This window comes from Cynocephalus volans, chromosome 4, assembly GCF_027409185.1.
Source record: "Cynocephalus volans isolate mCynVol1 chromosome 4, mCynVol1.pri, whole genome shotgun sequence".
NCBI classification, from domain to species: domain Eukaryota; kingdom Metazoa; phylum Chordata; class Mammalia; order Dermoptera; family Cynocephalidae; genus Cynocephalus; species Cynocephalus volans.
In genome coordinates this window covers 43,314,707-43,334,706 of record NC_084463.1, presented here as the reverse complement: position 1 = coordinate 43,334,706, position 20,000 = coordinate 43,314,707, and the positions used below count along the sequence as shown (strand labels likewise).

At 40.9% G+C, this 20,000-nt stretch overlaps 1 protein-coding gene across 1 annotated transcript; it reads right to left on the bottom strand.

Annotated features, from left to right (window-relative positions):
* Positions 1-7,277: 7,277 nt before the first annotated feature.
* Positions 7,278-14,936, bottom strand: LOC134377366 (death-inducer obliterator 1-like). Its single transcript, XM_063096022.1, has 4 exons — positions 14,101-14,936; positions 13,007-13,328; positions 10,841-11,053; positions 7,278-7,556 (listed from the first exon to the last, which is right to left on the bottom strand). The coding sequence occupies exons 1-4, from the start codon at positions 14,934-14,936 to the stop codon at positions 7,278-7,280; spliced, it is 1,650 nt and encodes a 549-aa protein (XP_062952092.1).
* Between the last annotated feature and the right edge of the window lie 5,064 nt (positions 14,937-20,000).

The following is a 20,000-nucleotide window of genomic DNA, read 5'->3' as shown; positions in this document are numbered from 1 at the left end:
GAATGGAGAAATTTTACTCTATCTTTTCTGAACCCCGAAAATACCAAATGCTCACACCTAAGTCTGACATGGGTGTAGAATCTTTTTTACTGGGAATGGTTTCCTGTTTTTAATGTCAGTCTTTCTGCCTTCATGGCACAATTTAGTTCTGGATTCTATCACCTAAAATAAAAAAGTCAAAAATCAAGCCCTCCACCTTGTTTTCCAGGAGGAAAGCATATCACTCCTGCAAACAGTGTATTATTTGACTTCTGGTAAAGTTAAGTCTCTGGTATCTGAAGCAGCCATTCTAAGTCAGTACTCACAGATGTCATCAGTTTCTCTTTCCCCCGGGAAATTTCCTTAGATCCAAGTTCTTCTGGCTTCATTCTCACAAGTTTTGCCAAAGAGATTTCTCCACGCAAAACACGACGGAAGAGTCCCTATAAAGAAACATCATTCATTCATTCATACATTCATTCAAACAATATCTGTGTGTGTTAATGTGGAGGCTACAGAAACAATAAAGCAGCACAAGAAGCTCTGCCTGGAGGTTCAAGGACCACTGGACAAAAACCAAAGCTTTCCGTGCAGGGCTGCACTGCACAGAGCCCTGCAGAGGCGCGACCTCACCTGCCTCCCAAAGCAGTCCCTTGAGAGCACGCGCCAGGCCGCCCAGCTGAGAGCAAATGGAGGCACAGAAAACATGCGTTTCAAAGTCAAGCAAGGCCCATGTTGCACTGATTCTTCTTTAAAAAATAAAAAGTCACCTCCGCAGGAAAAACAAAATCACGTACACAATTTGGAATACAGGTCAGAAATATACAGTATTAGGAATACAGACAGGAAGAAATGACTTGTGCTGGGGGGCTGTTAACCACGCTGAGATGCAGAGTATCTGACCCTGCTTCTACTGCACAGCTAAGAGCTCAGAGAGTGACACAGGACCAGAAGACTGGGAGCCCTGGAGGCAGGAGGCAAGAGACTGTACCAGACAAGCAGCTCAGCCTTCTCAGATTCCATTTCCATTTTCATCGCAGGAGAACAACCCCCACTCCACAGCTGCAATAAGGACTGAGCTGCCCTGCAGCACCCGTCCAAATGGTGAGAACTGGAGGGGCTGCTCCTTATTATTACTGTGAAGTAGCCCAAATTGTCGGGCTCACTCAAGTGATGAGAGAAAAGAAAATAAGGCAGAAAAGGCTGTCTGTAGCCAGAATATGGACACACTCATATTCTAGATTAAAGAATCTGTACTTTACTTTAGAGCAAATGAAGGGATGGACATTTGATTTGGCACTGTAATGTTTATGAGAGGCCAACCTGGTGAAATAAAAGATGAACTTCAGCCACTGAGATCACTGACAAGAGTCCACTTAAGGTAGGGAACAGAAAGATCCTCAAATAATACCAAGTACATGAGGGCATACAGAAGTGTCACAGAGGATAAAAATAGTTTTTAACTTTCATGGAAATAATATAAATGTTGCAAATGCTCTTTGATGTATGACTCTGAAACTCAGCTAATAGAAAACACACACCAAGTTTCCCTCTGCGTCAGGAATATTGCAGTACATAGAGATCACACACACCTGATTTTTAGGATCCTTGAGGTTGAACAGGAGGCTGCGGTATTTTCTCATGTAGCGAATATCTGTAACTTGAAACAAGTTAAACATTTCCTTCTCCAGATGAAGGGTGATGTTTCCTACTTCTTTCTCTGTCATGATTAAGTCATCACTGTCACTGACTCTGAATGGAATGAAAAAGAAACTACATAAAACCCTTGAATTTGGATACATTACATTTTTGAAACAGTGGGGCAATCTCAAAATGATCACGCCATACATGGAAGAGCTTCCACAGATAAAAGCCAAGGACAACAGCCCACCTTTTCCACAAAATCTCTTTCAAGGAGCGTCTTATATTCTGCCGAATTTGTGAACTGGGCTGTGACTGGGCAAGACTCCAGGTCCCAAGGTGTCCTGGGACTGGAGAGGCCACAGGAAGAGAAGTTGTTACCGGCTTCCCAATGGCTCCAACCAAAGCAGCAGATCCAGGGAACTGTCTGGAAACCACCGTCTGCCTGACAGCAGAAGTGCCACCTGATGGGGTGCCCGAGAGCCATGGCTTTTGGGAGATGGTGCCCTTGAAGCTAGAGGGTGACTTTTTAATGGCCGGTTTGGCTGCTGCCACATTAGGAAATGGAGGAGACTTCTTTGGAGCGACATGTCTTGGTGATGGTCGTTTGCCCACCAAGCAGCCCGGGCAGGCTTTTCTGTTTGAGGCCGAGGTCACCACTGCCTTCTCCTCTGCTCTTCCATCTGCCTTCCTGGCTGCAAGAGAGAGCGCAGGTGTGCAGGTGACACAGGAGAACAGGCTTCAAAGCACACCCACCCTTAACTAGCAAGAGCTTACTAGGCATTACTGAATAGGATACAGCTAGAAAAAAGGATTTTTAAAATCTTAAAATTCAGAAAAGAAGCATAATTAAGGGCTGTCAGCAGTATTAATGATAGTGACTATGGGTTATTTCAGATAGAAAAATGCTTTATTATTTTATTATATTAAAGCTTTTATTTTGACCAACAAACTCCATAATCAAAGACCCAATTTACTCCTCAGTTGAGCTTTAAAACTAAAGGACAAACTTCATTTTACCAAAAAAACAAACAAAAATGCCCTACGTAGGTTTGGGATAGCACTACAGAATTCAAGTGCAATTTTTTTATAAACTTGAGTTTCAAAACTCTTTTCAGGAAGGGTAAACAGACGAGTGCTCCTTACATGCACATTCAACCCAAAGTGGAACTCTGTGGCAACCACATCTGAGCGGGGGGGGGGGTTTCACATGCCACATTGTCCTACTAGACGAGTCACTTGTATGCCATTAATGAAATATGGAAAGGTGAGAGGAATTTGCAAGATGGGGAAAGTCAATCATGTTTCCATACTAAGAATTGGCAACCAACAATATAATAATGTTGCTGTTTTAATGTCCCCCTTTAACGCCCTCTAGTCATTATTCAATTAATGTGGTAAACAGTAAATTAGTGCTTTTAATTAAAACAAGGATTATAGTCCAAAGCTCAAAAAAACCCCTCAAAAGCCCCCATCATGCACAAAAACCTTTACATGCCAGGAAAGAACCCATTGCATTATAATCCTATATAGTCCACCAGAACTCAAAGATCAGCACTGCAACCCCTCAGCTAGGCAGGGGCTCTGGTGCAGACGCCATGTCACTGGATGATGCTTGTTTGGCAACAGTACATGAAAAAATGCTCAGCATCACTAGTCATCAGAGAAATTCAAATCAAAACCACACTCCACTTAGACTGACCATTATTAAAAAGACCATTAACAACAATTGCTACTGAGGATATGGGGAAAGGAGAACTCTGCTACAATGTTGGTGGGGCTGTAAATTAGCACAGCCACTATGGAAAACAGCAAAGAAGCTTCCTCAAATACAGACAGCACTACCATATGATCCAGCAATCCCACTACTGTATATATATCCAAAGAAATGGAAATCACTTCAAAGGGTTACCTGCACTCCCACATTCACTGCAGCTCTATTTACAATAGCCAAAATATAGTACCAACCTCCGTGCCCATCAACAGATGACTGGATAAGGAAAATGTGATATATGTACACAATGGAATACTACTCAGCTATAAAAAATGAATGAAATTCTGCCATTTGTAACAACCTGGATGAGTCTGGAGAAAATTATGTTGTGTGAAATAAGCCAGACAAGGATAGATAAATACCACATGCTCTCACTTATAACTAGGTGCTAAGAAAGAAAGAAAAACACAGAAGCAAAGTAACAAAGAAACAGAAAAGACTACAATTCCTTGAACTTTCAGAAGGACAGAAGAAACCAATGGTTATTAGAGATGGGGGGACGGAGGGAGGGAGGGAGTTTGGGGCATGATGGGTCAGGTAAAGGGCATAAAGGAAAATCATGATTTGTAATAATGAATATGCTAATAACAATATTTTTAAAAGTAAGACACTTTAAATACAAAAAGAATGTCATTATTGGCTTTCAAGAAAATTCCAGCTATGTGGATTACATTAAAAACCAGCTGTCAAGCTAAATCCTTTATCAGAACAAATTTTGATATTTCTTCAAATTGGGAGGAGAATGCTGGTTTAGATGTACAATGTCTGGTTACTCCCAGCCTCATTTATTTGTCACTGACAACTCTGGGAGAGACAGAGAAAATGGCTTATGCAACTTGTAAAAAAAACACAGACACACCCTCCACCACCAGCTTTAAATTTCTACAAAACGATCTTGGGATCTGGTATTCTACCATATGTTTGTTTTATTAAAGGAAATTTGCTCATGATTTCAATGCAATGTTCTTCTGGAGCCAATGCCAGAATTTATCCTTGAGGACACATGTTCTCCTGGATCCATTTCACACTGTGCCTTGCCACCTGTGTGGCACACACACATGAGCGGGAGGACAAGGCTTTCAGATGGGGAACTCACACAAGCAATTATCTGGGTTTACATCTGCAGGCTATTTAGGTTTTCCTTTTCAACTCCCACAGCTAGAATTAAACTGCAGAAATCTGTTTTCTACTTAAAATCTGTTCACATCCCAAATGTTTTAAGTTACTTAACAAGACTTTAGGGAGTCCAATATACTGGGAATTGTGTCTGTAAATATAAAGACCAGGCACTTCCATTTCAAAATTGTAATAAAGCACAAATGAAAAGAATTTTTAGCCCACTTCGTGCCTTGAGTAATGGGGGGTAAACAGTGGAAACAAAGAGAGGCAATATGGAAGCAAACAGATATAAAAACACAAGAGAAACACCATTTTCTTGGGGAGAACTAAAAAGCAAACTGTGTCTGTAAACTAAGGAAATTATACAGAAATCCACCCCCCCAAAATTTACAAAAATTGCATGTTAATCGCATCACCTTGAGAATGTGAAGGATACTTTAACAGGCAGGGCACCTCCTTAAGCAGGAGCAGAGAGCTTCCTGCACAGCAAGGCCCAGTTCACTGAGCAGCTATACCTGTGCCCACACATCGAGGGCAGCACCAGCCATGTGGGAGCAGAGGATGTTGTCAAGGCCACCTCCACAAGCAGCAGCAATGCTCAGCTCTACACCACAGGACTTCTCACAATGTACACAGTCACACAGACTGGAAATGGACCCGATATCAGCCTCAGGACCCCCGCCCCCTGAAAGCATTTCTGCAGCCAGTCAGGGAGACAAGGGTCTTCATGGGGTGCAGTTATGATGGGCTGTGTGCATGCTGCCCCCTCCCACTATACCTGTCAGGACTCAGAGGATGTGCCCTGCTACCAAAAAGTCAGAGATGTTTGGTGGGAGAGAGAGGCAGAGGCACATTGAACTTGAATTATTTTACCCATGACCCTACTCTCCTCCCAATCATCATTTGGAAAAATGACATTTCTGGGGAAACAGAAAATGATCAGAAGCAAGTAGCTAAAATGTATGTCCCTTATAAATTTTAGATATCAATCAATTTCAATTTTGAAATGTAGAGATGTGCTGGGAAGGTTAATTAGCCATATCAGTGTCAGTGAAAAGCTGATGGAAGAAGTGGGAAAGGCCAAAGGAGAAAACCTATGAGTACAGAAATTACCCTCTCTGATCTGGACTTCCATCCATCCCTGTCCCCCCTCAAAAGGTGAGTGAAGTAGGAGATTACTTCCCCATCTTTTCCTCTCTCCAATGTGCACAGTCTCCGCAACCCCCACACTTGGAGTCTTGGGGTCAGCTCTCCAATTCTGGTCAATACAGAGAAAAACTAACTGAACTGAAATTAATCATCCAAATTATCTCTTCTGTGGTTATTTATACCCCCCAGTTTTTCTTTCCTTTACTGTTAAGTGCATATAATCAATTTAATTAAAGCATTTTAGCAGAATATTAAAAAGTGACTGCTCCAATCCCTTTCACAGATATGGGATACCTATTTTAACATCTGTTCATTGGCTCTAAAAGTGCTGTTTTGCACAGGTGCTATAATTGGATGAACATATGAGACATGCTATTTGCTGGCTTGAAATTCTCAGCTCAAACAAGCTAAGGTGTATGGAGATTCATTATAACACAGTAACAGGTTAACTCAATTGGGATTCCATTTCTTAGGTTTGGGCTGCTTACATAACCAAAAGGAATTACTTTTTTATATACATATATAGACCACAATAGATCTAGCACCAACCTACACAAGTACCGCCCCGCCAAGTGATGTGTTCAAAGGACAATAAAAGAGAAAACACAGAACACATTTATAATCCTGAAATCTAGGGCTATTTAATCTTTTTGGTATTTATTTTATAAGGTACAAAATGCACTATGAACACCATAAATGAGAACTGATTTGACCATAGTTTTATGATAGAATAAAATGTATCGGATGGACTGAATTTAAATTTTTAATTTAACGGTGCAGCATTAGTCTGAGAAACAAGATGCATGATCGAATCAACAAGCTGCATGATCTTATCGGGTTTAATGGATCTATTTGGAATATCCTCATTACATTAATTTGAAATGTATGCCAGGGTATGACCTTTAATAGTCTGATCTTTAATAATAGCTTAAGAGATGAGCCAGGAAACCAGTCACACTTAGAATTCTCAGCACTTTCTCTTTAGTGAGGACACCCTGCGGTTCCACATGTGCAAGCACACCCCTCACTCACTGTGGGATCTACAGAGCAGCAGTAAATGCCCTTCAAAATTCAAATGCATGTTATCTGCATGTGTCGTATATGAGTAGGACATGAAAAAACTCCCACCTGTCCAGTCAGAGATAAACTTAACTCCTGAAAAGCGTACCTAAGTTGAATACCAGATGCAACACTAATTTGCAGAGTTTCACAGAACATATAAAAAAAAGTGCTGATTTTATGTGCTGAGATTGGATCATGTGGGAAAACTTAAGTTTTATATGGGCTGTAAGAAGACTAACTGATGTTTGGACAATGAGGACTTTTAAATGCTGGGCAGTCTATCTATTCAGATTTTGCTGAAGACAATACAAATGCTTATCAGAGCCTGATTAGGAAAACAGCTTTAAAAACTTAATCATCAAGGTGAAACATTTACTAATGAGGTTTGTACACCTTTTTGGAAAACACTGACTGGAAGTCCCAAGAGATTAGAGATAGATCCTCAGTGTCAGGAGGCATCTTGCACATGGGCATTCCTTTCCAGCACTGATAGTGCAGCCAGTGTTTATGATCAGAATTAAAACACAACTGCAACCCCCAGTCCTGGACAGGCTCAGGAAACGGCTATCTGGAAAGAGTGGGAGGGGTCCAGGAGGCCAGCCCCCAGGTGATACATACGTTTGCACAACAGTGATGACGAGACAGTGGAAGTCTTTTCCAGCTTTACTGCACTGTAATTCTGGTTGCTTGCCCAGGACGGCATGCTGCTTTCACAAGTTATCTCCTTCCCGAGGGATTTGCTCCTAGAAAAAGCCACCACCGCCTTCTTCACTGTGCCTTCTTTTTTTTCTGGAGCTGGTCTCTTGTGCAGAGAAGAGCTTTTAATGCCTCCCTGGATAATAAGTAAAACCCCAATTATTAAGAAGGCCAGAAAGTACACCTCCACTTCATTTCACTGAGAAAGAAAGGTCATAATCCTATACCTTCTTTGGGTCATCTACCCTGAGTCTGCACACCACATTTGCCTAGCAGCAGTCTGGCTACCTTTGCACATTGAGCTAACCCTTAGCACTCCCACCTCTTATTCAGGATTCCAACTTTTTGAGTGACAAGAAGATCCCTGACACAGGACCCCCTGTAACCTTGCTGAGATATGGGAGCAGTGACACAGGTTGCACGAAGAGCACAAATGATGTTTCTTTATCCTCTGCCAGGCCCAGGGCATGCTTGCTACAGCCTTTTTCCTCCTGCGTGCAGCAGCAACCACTTCTTTGTCAGTTCTATGATTCAAAACTACCAACTTTAAAAATTAAGTCACCTAAAAGTAAAATAAGCATTTGAAAATAATCAAGAAAACTCTCCAAACAGTGTTAGTTACACTTTGCTTGTCATAAATGTAACATCAACCGAAGCCCCAGGACAGGCCTGAGAGAAGAACCTGTGATTTCCAGCCATCCCTGAATTCTCCCCAAATTCCACACAGTACCAAAGCAGGACAACCTTGGCAGGAGCCAAGGGCAGCCTCATCCACCTGGAAGCAGGCAAGAAGCAGAGCATACCTGGAGTCCAAGGCAGGACCTGAGGGCAGCATCTCCTGCCTGGAAGCAGACACGGAGCACACTAAAACACCCCTTCCACATGGGTGGGCCACCACAGCCACTACCACAGCCATGGCTGCTGCAAAAGCAGCTCAAGACCACCACAGTATCACAGCTGTCATGCAGACAGCCTACCAGATACCTGATTGCATTGACACAAGGAAAGCCACCAGTGGAGTGTGGAAAAAGAAGAGCACATCCTTCTCTGCAAAGCCCACTCTAGAGTGACAGAAGAAGCAGCAACTATTCTCTAACTGATGACCAGACATAAATAGAGATACTAGAAATATGAAAATCCAAGAAAATATGACACCACCAAAAGAATACAGTAACTCACCAATACCAGACTGTATATAGCAAGAAACCCTTGCAAGGACGTAAAGGGTATTATGAGCAACAATCTTAAAGGAACTCACTGAGATAAGAGAAGACTCAGACAACATAAAGAAATGAGAAAAAAAATCTATGATATAAGGGAGGAAATTTACAAAGAGATTAATATCTTATAAAAGAATGATCAGAACTCATGGAATTGAAAGATTCACTTAATGAAATAACACAATGAATAGCTTTAAGCAGCAGGATAGAACAAGCAGAAGAAATGATTTCTTATCTTGAAGATGGGCTTTTTAAAAATTACCCAGGCAGGAAAAAAAAAAAAAGAAAGAAAGAAAAGAAAAAAAAAAAAACCTTTAAAAAAGGAAGAAAATCTAAGAGAACTACAAGGCAACCTTAGGCACACAAAAATTCAAATCATGGGTGTTCCAGAAGAGGAGGAGAAATGAAAAGGCATGGAAAACCTATCCAATGAAATAATAATGGAAAACTTCCCAGGAACAGGGAGAGACATGGACCTCCAGACCCAGGAAGCTCAAAGATCCCCAAACAGATTCACCCCAATAATCCTCTCCAAGACACACAGTAAGTAGTCAAACTGGCAAAGCTCAAAGACAAAGAGAATATTTTAAAAGAAGCAAGAGAAAAGCATCAAGTCACCTATAAGGGAGCCCTTATCAGACTAACAGCAAACTTTTCAACAGTAACTCTGCAGGACAGAAGGAAATGGGATGACTGACATACTGAAAATACTAAAAGAAATAAACTGCCAGAGAAGCACACCATATCCAGCAAGGCTATATCTCAGAAATGAGAGAGAAATAGTGTATTTTCCAGACAAAAACTGTGGGAGTTTACCACCATGTCACCAGCCCTGTAAGAAATCCTCAAGGGAGTCCTACAGCAGCAATTCAAAAAAATGGTAATCACCCATCTTACTAGCCATAGTTCTGTTCAAACTGCTTCTTACACAATTCAGTCTTGGTAGGTGATGTGTTTCTAGAAATTTATTCATTTCATCTAGATGATCTAATTTGTTGACCAACAATTATTCACAGTATTCTCTTATAACCCTTTTGATTTCTGTAAATTTCATTGTAATGACCCCTCTTTCATTTCTGATTTTAGTTATTTGAGTTTTCTGTTCTCTTAGTCCACCTAGACAAATGTTTGCCAATTTTATGGATCTCATCAAACTACCAACATTTAGTTTCATTGATTTACCCTACATTATTTTCTATTTTGTTTCATTTTCTATACTCTAATTTTTATTATTTACATTCTTTGCTTGGTCGGGCTTAGTTTGCTATTCATTTTCTAGTTTCCTGAGGTACAAAGGTGATTGCTGATTTCAGATCTTTCTTTTTTACGAATATATGTATTTATATTAAATAAATATATCTTTTAGCAAAAAATAAAACATAAGAAGTAAATAAATAAAAACAGGTAAGCTATGGAGACAGTAAAAAGATCAGAGGTTATGGAGGAGGAATGGATGAATAGGCAGAGAGGATTTCAAGGCAATGAAATTCTGTGACAGTATCATGGAAGACATACATCATTAAACATCTATCCAAACCCACACAATACACAAAAATGTGTGAACTCTAATGTAAACTGTGGTCTTTGGATGACGATGATGTATAAATCCATTTCATTAATTGTAACAAATGTACCACTTTTTTGGGCAATGTTGATAATGGGACAGGCTACACATGTGTGGGTCAGGGGTATACATGGGAAATCTCTGTACTTCCTGCTCAATATTGCTGTGAACCTAAAACTGCTCTAAAAAGTAAAGTCTATTAAAAATAAATGAATAAAAATAATAAACAAACAATCTTGTGAGTGAGGTCTCAAATGAAGAACACAGACTTGTCCAGAGCTCACCTCCCTCCCAACTGCCCTGTGTGTCTACTCTCTATACAAACTCCATCGGGTGACTACCAACTCTTTTATTCAAGACTGCTGCCAGTGTCCTGAAGTCTTATGTTCTCCCTGCAGCAGTGAGTTAGCTGCTTTTGCTTTACTGCATTTATATGACTGAATTTCAGCTAATGGGTTATGAAAAAAAAATAGGTGGAAAAGGTGGAAGACAAAGGTAAAGGTGATACTATCTGCAGTACATCTGTACCTGCTTTCCCTTACATTCTACAAATAAATAAAAAAACAAGTCTCAGGGGGAAACACTGTTACACAAATTTTGCTCCAATTGTTCAAAGGGTGGTCTGAGTCAACTTACCTGAACACTATACTGTGCAAGACGGAGCTTCTCTGGCTTCATCTTGATCTTCTCCTTAGGTTTTGGCTTCTGTTCTTTGCCTGAACTTAAGCATTTCATAGTAGCTGCAGCATGTTTAAGAATGCGGTCCTTGCTGCAGTAGGCCAGGTTGGGCTGCACCACAGTGGAGCGCCCAGGTCTGGTACACCTGGAGGTGCCTGGAGCCTCTACCACCTGCAGAGCAAAACAGGGAGCTTCAGACAGTGTGCTTGCCAATTTCTGCAGTTAAAGTGCTGTGTAAAATCACTATGTGTAGTACCAAGCTCACTGTTTTTAATTAAGAGATGTCAATAATATTTTTAATATGAATAAAATCCTATCTTTACTTATTCAAACTACATGAGTGTATTTCCCCGAGGCAAGGTATTCACATTTTAACTCTCCTTCAGACCATCTGTGGTGGGCAGAACTCTAAGGTGACCCTTAGGACACCTGCCGCTGGTACATATGCTCTGTATAATTCCCTCCATCTTGAGCATGAGCAAGTTCCATGCACATGATGAGATTTCATACCCACAATCAGGTTCTTCTATAGGGCAAACGTGCAGTAATTGCACAGGTAAGCAAGGTCCCAAATGAGATGACCAGAAAGGACCCTTAAGAGAGAAACTGGCCTTTCCTAAAGAGAGGAGACTCCATTGCTGATTGTGAAATAAGCTACCCTGCTTTGGGAAGGCCAACCAAGTTTAGGATCTGAGTACAGCTGCTAGACAAAATATGGGACACACAACTACATCTGGATTTCAGATAAACAAACAAAAAATATTATATAAGTATGCCACAAAAATTGCATGGGACATACTTATATACTAAACAGCATGAGGGATTCTGGAAGATCTTTCCCCTGCTGAGCCTCTGATGAGACAAAAGTCACAGCCTGACTGCAGTCCTGTTAAGATCCCAATCAGAGGGCCCAGTGAAGTCATGCCCAGGCTTGAGAACAACAGAAACTGAAACCATAAATATGTGATGTTCTAAGCTAAGTTTGTGGTAGTGTGGTATACAGTAACAAAAACCTAATACAGCACAAGATGTACACTTGGTTGCTTCTGTTTTGATGGTCAAGACTAAAATACACATGAAGGCATCCCTGAAATGTACTTAAGTGAAAACTTATTTCTCAAATTAAATAATTAACATAGTTATTTTTCTTCCACAGAATCTGTTTTACTTAGAATAAAGTTTTATATAAGCTTAAGTAAAACACATTGATGATAAAGATGAAATGGAGAAATTTTCCTATTCATTTTTCTTAATGACTGTGTTATTAACAGTAGTGTCATATTTCCATTTAGTCACTCTTAATACTTTCATGGCACATTTATTTAAATAGCTCATGGCACATTTATTTAAATGGCTAACAGTGCAAGAGTGTTCATAAGGCAGAGATGCTTTGAGACACAGCAACCTCAAAGCCTCCTGTTTGGTTGGCCCCAGTTAGAGGACAAGCTGCCAGGGTAGGGGTGGGACAGGGACTCAGGAAGGCCCAGAGTGAAACATGCTCTGAGTCACACCCCCTCATGGGAACTGGAATGGAGATTATGAGCATGTGACATTTCTCCTCAACAGCAGAAGCTGACATATATGGAAAAAATGATGAAGAATCACAGTCCCAGAGGGACATAAAAACCAGGTGGGAAGGAGAGTCAAGGAAATAGCCACAAGGCAGAGAAATGACACACTGAGCCAAGAATAGTGAGGGTCAGACTGATGCAGGCACCAAGACCACTCAGGGCTTCCCACACCAAGATGGCAAAAGAACCACAAGGCAGCTCGAGATGGTGTGTGTGGGTATACAGGAGGGCACACGCATTTCAGCAATTCAAAAACAATTCTGCTGATACACATAAAATACATAAGTAACATCAAGAACATGGAAATAAAAGTGATTGTTAAGAATTAAGTCCACAACAGCAGATGAGGTAGGTACAGATGCTTGTCCAGATGGAGTGGGCAGGAGATGGGGGCAGAGCTCAGGAAGCCCCACCCAGATGCAGCACCTGTCTTGGTAGAAATTAGCTTATTTCAAGACAGAAACTTTCCCAACCTTGATATTTCTACCAATAGCAAGTCTGGAACCCATAAGTTCATTCCCTTAATGTTTACCTCAGTAGGCAAAATACTCACAGGCTGGCAAAGCTTGAGTTTTTTCTTGCCACTTGGATTTGCAGCTTTCTCAACTCTCCTCTTTATCTTTCGGTCTTCACTAGATTTTTGCTCCACTTTTCCTGTACTTGTAAACTCTGTGTCATCAGCATCTCCAGGTCTAAATTTAGTTTCCTGATGATCTGTGGTTTCTGCCTTAGTCTCATCCTGCCCTTGCAGAACGGTGCAGTTTGGGCAGATATAATCTTCCCTGTTCCTTTCCAAAAGCCTTCCTCGAGCCTGAGAAGCACCCCCAGAATTGCCACGAAACCGTTCTTCACATCGGTCACAGCAACTCATAAACCTGAAATCATAAAACAGTGATATTAGGAATGGGACGTGAGGGACAAACACTTTTTGACAAATTAAGAAGTCCAATAGGTTTTAACATTCTATTGCTTAGAAAATGCAAATATACATAAAAGTACAGAGAATGGAACAAAGAACACATATGTCCCTCTCTTGATTTTACTAACATTCAACTAAATTTGTTTATCCTTTTTTGGCTGGAGTGAGCTATAGGCTTTCCAGGCATTGTACCCTAACTACTTCAGTATATGTCTCCTCAAAACAGCAGTGATGCCTTTCTTCCAACAGAGATTCCTTAACACAACAAGCCAACAGAGATTCCTTAACACCAAAGTGTAGCGAAGACTCTGAGCTGCCCCCATGTCCACACTGGGGTTCCACCAGTCTGCACCTGGCCCTCTGCTGTCTCCCAAGGAACAGTCTAGGGGAGCACTCTCTGACAGATTACTGAGACCACATGTGGAGTACTCGGCAGCCACTGGCTGCACATGGCTGGGTGGGGGCAGGAAGCTTCTCACCTCCTCCCATGCTCACCACTTTGACTGTAAACAGCCACATGTTGGGTGGCTACCACAGGGGAGGGGTGGCTCTAGGCTGGCCTTTCATTCCTTTTTTGATAATGATGTGTTCGTCTTTTTTGAATAAACAAATTATTCATCCAGCCTAGCTTTGTAACATTTAAAATCAAAACAAATATAAACACTATTTTCATCACCCGGATTTCTTTTAAAGCTGGGGCAGCCCATCCCTGTCCTCCCATGACCCACCTGTTGTTACGAGGCTGGAGACACATGCGGTCCAGGGTGTTGGGGTCGTGCAGCTCACATTCAGGCTTAGGCTTGCCCGAGTCCCTGCTCTCTTCACCTTTCACTTGCTGAGCTGCTGCCCTCTCCCGCTGACTCTCTTGGTCATTGGTCACTGCCTGGGACACAACCCTCTGGACAGTCTCTGGCTCTTGCTTGCTGGGCAGAGCATTCTCGACAGTAGTTCCTGCCTCGACATGCACAGTTTCTGTGGGATTCTCCTCCCGATGCTTCTTTCTCAGGTGATTCTCGATGCCTTTCAGGGGCCTGTCAGGTGGCTCTTGCTCTCGCTTTCCCCAAAGGCGATTCTGAAGCTCCTTCAAAGTCAGGCCATCACTGTCATTGTCGGAGGTGTCCTCCTTCTCCTTGCTTCCTGTGGCCTTTCCAGAAGAGGCAGGTCGCTCCTGTACACTCAAGGAACCAGAGTGGGGGCCACTTTTCATCTCAGAGGTACTTCCTATCCTCTCTTCCAAGGCAGTTTCAACATCTGGGACTGGACAAGACATTGGCTCACTGGAATCTTCAAAGGAGACATGAGCATTCTTCCTTCCTCGGCGCTGAACTATTGTAAGGGATTCCTCCACTGGCTCGGTGCACTGTGGCCATGTCCCACTGCGTCCCAAGGCCAGGCTGTGCTGCTGTGGGGGCTGCTGCCCCTGTGAGCCTGCCTCCACATCTCCCACACTCTCTCGCTTAGCAACAGTTGTTCTTCCGAATCCCTGGGTTTTGATGAAGGCTTTCCTTGTGGGTTTGATCATCTCAGGTGCCTTCTCACTGCTCAGGTCACCTTTACCTTCCATACCTAATGAGAAAATGTAATCACATCATGACCAGCAAGCCACTGAGCAAAAAGATGACACAACCTCAACCACACACAAGAGGGAGCACAACCTGCCTAAATGTAAATAAGAACAGGATGAAATGGAACAATCCTCTACCTACAAGATGTGGGACTGTGCATGAAGTAAGCCCTGTTGACCAGTGTTTCATGAAGTGTGGCACGTGAAGTGTGGCACATAAGATGATTTCAGGAGACTCATTAAGGAAACTTTAATAGTTACATATGTAATGTTTGGTAGGAAAAAACAGTCAGCAAGTCAAATGTGTCCTGCTGCCATTTACCTGCTAAGGACAGGGCTTTACAAAACAGGGATCAGGGAACAAAGGAAATAAGCTCCAACACAAGTTTGGTAAAGACGGGATCAGAGAGTGAGGTCGACAGACAGCCAGCAAGGGGACTGGCCACATCTAATTGGCTCTGGAGTCCTAGGCTGCAGACCACCCTGCTGGAGATTACATGTAGGGGAGAGGACCAGCTGAGCCCTGGCCTTTAGCTGCCCTGACCCAGGACCAGGAGGGATGCTGCTCTTGGACCCTCTGTACCAGCCTTCCTGCTGGCTGAACTCTGAGTGATCCTCTTGGGTGCCATGTGGGAGAAGCACTGCTTAGATTCCACAACATTGAGAGATATGAAACAGGCATTGTTTTAGTACACTGAGTTTCTGGGATAACTGAGACACTTAGAAAATATGAACCTAGGCAATAGCTTTAAGGTATAACACTTTTCTCTATTTTTTTCACTTTCTAATAGGTTCTAGAGGATCATGTTTGTGAAACTTTTGCTCTTGTTTAAAACAACAAAACCTGAAAAACAGTACATACCATAAGAATTCTTTTCCAAGCTGTCCAGCTTTAATCACATTTAAATGCTAATGACTCTGGTTTCTGCCATGTTCAATCTGAGGGAACAGACAGGTATAAAATGAAAACCTTAAAAACATAAAACACACAACTTAAGATCACTTGCAACCTAAATTTTTCTTTTTGCTTCCATCTAAATGTTGTCACTTCCCATTTTCCTATCCAGCCGTAGGTGCTGCCTGACTGCAAACCTGACCCACACACTCCTCAGTCACCCAGAAACTGCTGAGGCATGGACCACACCCCTTCCTTCATGCCCCAACATGGCTAAACTAAACCAGGCACCAACACTGACCCTTCATCAGCATGGAAACCCCAGGCCCCCAGTAGTGTGCAGAGGATCCTCTGTGATGGTGGCAACACAAAGGGGGGCTTACCATGCCAGCTGGGGACACTGGGAAAATCACACTGAGCTGCTCTCATCTAGGAGGTAATGCTGACTTGAAAAGGTCATAGGTTTTAAATGTGAGAAACAACACAAAAAGCAAAGACATGCTCCTTATCAGTACATACAGCAGAGCTGTTACTATACTACAGTATACTACATTATACTTGTAATAGATATTATAATACAACGCTAAATTACAATTGTTTATTCATTCTTGCTAAATATTTTACTTTTTGTGAAACAGTTTATTTGCTTACACAAATCAGCAAACTTGCAGTAAATCTGATAGACATTTTAAAAGAAAGTCAAGTCCCAATTTTCTTATAACACTTTGAATTTCTACTAAAGATGCAGTCTGACGGGCCTTCACCAAGAAGGGCATGTGGATGCAGTCCCTCTACTGCTGGGACCTGCCTCTGTGGGGAAAGCTTTCTGCAGGAGAAATAAAGGGACGCTGTGAATCAAATTCCTTTTGTTTGTTTCTTGGGTGGCTGGCCGGTAAGGGGATCCAAACCACTGACCTTGGTGTTAGCACGTAAACCTAATTCTTAACAGATGATTTTCAAATGAAAACTTTAGGCAAAAGTTTAGAATATTTCAAATCAACATGAATGTTCCATTATGTCAATCTCCTTACAAATAAATTCTACTTGATTAACAGAAGACACAAACTTATTAAGTTAAAATTTAGTTATTACCATTTAACAGTAGTGATACTTTATGAACCCAACAATGAAAGCTTGGATACTTCTTCTGCTGGAATCCTAAATACAAAGCAAAAAACAAAAAACAAACAAAAAAAAGCCCAAAAACCTAGCTGACAAAATCTCTTGGTTCAAGTAGACAGCCAGGCCTCACAACACCGTTGTTGTTGGTCAATGTTCACAAGTAACAGGATTCATATTTTCAACATTTCACTTTATCTAGAGATACTAAAAGAAAAAAAATAAATTTTTATAGCTGTTAAATAACTGTAACTAAAGCCACATATCAGTAGTTTTAAAATAAAAAGGCACTACACTTTCCAAGTGATCTTATATTTGAATGTAGATTATGTTACCCACAAATACATCTGGGGAGTTAGAAAAAATCACATAACACCCTCTTTAAGGACTTTATCACAGAAAGGCAGATATTACCAGTACACTCAGAGAGAAGGGACTAAGAGAGCCCGGGAAGGAGCGGACAATCTTGGGTTTGCCTGGGGGGGCTGGCAGAGGCACAGAAGATGAAGGCTCAGAGGTCAGCCATCAGGCATCTCCTTCTTTCCAAGTATAAGCCTGCTTCAGAGGTGAACTCAGCTCAACAAAACCCAGCACAGAGCAGAGAAACACGAACAAAAGGTGAAAAGGCTGAACAAAATTGTATATGAATGTAACTATTCAAAAGCTCATAATATTGTAGCTATGTCATCATTTTAATCAAAAAACTAAGAAAATCTTTAGAAGACTAATGTTTACAATTACTAAACATCAATGTGGCACAGTTCATCTTTGTGTACTTAAATAACATTTCTCCTTCTAGATCCTCTTTCAATAGTCACACCTAAACACTCACTTGAGATGCTTTTCTTTCTAGGTAGGACCTGAATATCTACCTTTTTCTAGCACATCTGCCCCAGAGCCCACCCTCCTGAACAGTGCTTACCACCTCCTACCTTCTCACCTGCTCCAGCTGCCCCCTCGAACTGTGGTCTCCCTGGTGACCTCGGAACAGAGAGGAAAACATTCCGCCTCATCCTTTTAAAGAGACGGTGACCATTTAGTGTTCATTGATTAGCCCAATGACATCATCATGGTCACATAATCTCTTCAATGTAGTAAACCTACCCTCAAAATGCCTGCTTAAAGAGTTCAGAAACTACCTGGAAATACACTTTTATATTTCACAAGACTAAACATTTATAAAAGCAATGTTCTCAGGAATGAAAAACCAGTTTTAAAAATTCAAATTCTATATTAATCTGAAAACATAAACATGTTTATGGATTTAAGTTCTGAATAATCAGAAAAAATATAGTTATTTCTGTTAAGTAGAATGAGATAAAGGACATATTCAGAACAGATCAGATCATTCCATATATGCAAAATTGATATCTTTTTATAATTTCTTCAACACTGGGAATCTAATATAAAATTTCAGTTAGCTTGTGAAATAAAAACATATGTATACCAAGGCAAAAGTAAAACAAAAAATTGTTCAATTTCTAGCACAACTTAGAATGAGTGTATCACTCTACCCACTACCCAGCACATTACATGGGGAACATGGTCAATCACACCATATTAACACTTTTTTTTCTCAATAGGAAGAGAAAGGTGGGCTTCTCTGAAACTAGGAAAGTAAACCAACTGTAGGGTAACACTGAATGTACTGAATTTAAAATTATCTTTCTACATTTCTAAGCACAAATTTCTTCTCAGCTGAAAACTGCTCTACTTCCTTCTAACTAGAAGTAGGGATGATGCTATGAAATCTAAGGTTAAATATTGTGTATGCATACATTTGTGCGTGCGTGCGTGCGCATGTACACATGCATGCAGAAACCTGGACTGCCACAATGGAGCCTATTGTCCAGGCCCAGGACTTGAAGAACTGGGAACCTCTCCCCACTCCACCTCCCAGCCTGAACCACCTTGGCATTTGAGTATTCCAGCCCTACCCTGACTTCCTTCTGGTGGACCTCTATACCAGAAGTGGGAAATGTGGAGGAACACACTGCATCTGGCCAATAGGAAACACCCTCTGCCGATTGCAAAGATGTACTGGCCAATGATAGAGGCCCGTGTATACATGCTGCTCTCCACTAACTTCCAGCCTTTTAATATAAAATGTTTGCTACATTGAGGCCTCTAGATGTAAAGAGGTTACCAAGTAAAGTTAAAAATGTCACCTCATGTAAATGTCCATTTTTTTTATTGTTTTGAACCCTAAGGCTATATTAAATAAAGTGATGAAAGTGGACATTATTGATTTGTTCTCAGGCTTTAAGGTAAAGCATCTAGTCTTTCACCATTAAGCATGACATTAGCAGTACTTTTATATAGGCACACTTTTACAGGTCTAGAAAATTCCTTCCTATTCCTAATGTGCTAGGAATTTTATTATAAATGGATGTTGGATATGTGAAATATTTTTGTGTCAATTGAAGTAATGTTTTTGTTGTTCTTTTAGTCTATTATACTGTGTATTGTATTAATTGACTTTTGAATGTTAAGTCAACATTGCGTTTGTGAAATACTCTTATTTGGTCATGGTGTTGGTCATTTTTATATATTCCAGGACACAGTTTGGTAAAGTTTTTAAAGGACATCTGTGTCTGCATTCATTAGGGATGTTCATTCATATCATTCCTTACATGCAATGCTTTTGTCTGGCTGTGATATCAACACAGATCTCATGGAATGAACCAAGGAGGGTCCTCTCATTTTTTTTTTTTTTTTTTTGTGAAAAAAGGGGTTGTGAATAATTAATATTCATTCTTCTTCATATTTAGTAGAATTGATCATGCAAGACATCTAATTCTATGTTTTTCTTTGTAGAAAGATTTTAAAAATTATTTCAATTTCTTTACTTGTTGTAGGCCTAACTATATGTATTCCTTAAGTTTACTTCAATAATTTGTGCCTATTAAGTAGTTATGTCTCATGTGTCGTATTCCATGTTTCTAAATTTTCTATACTGTGGTCATAGAAGGTTCATGAAGTGCAACATAAAAGAATTAAGCTTTGGTGTGAATAATGAATGACCAAAAGATGGAGAATATGACTATAAC

Coding starts and splice junctions, on each gene's coding strand:
- LOC134377366 (XM_063096022.1), bottom strand. CDS start 14,936: ATGGAAGGTAAAGGTGACCTGAGCAGTGAGAAGGCACCTGAGATGATC. Junction 13,329..14,100: donor CTCCAGCCTCGTAACAACAG/GTGGGTCATGGG, acceptor TTATGATTTCAG/GTTTATGAGTTGCTGTGACC. Junction 11,054..13,006: donor AACTCAAGCTTTGCCAGCCT/GTGAGTATTTTG, acceptor TTTGCTCTGCAG/GTGGTAGAGGCTCCAGGCAC.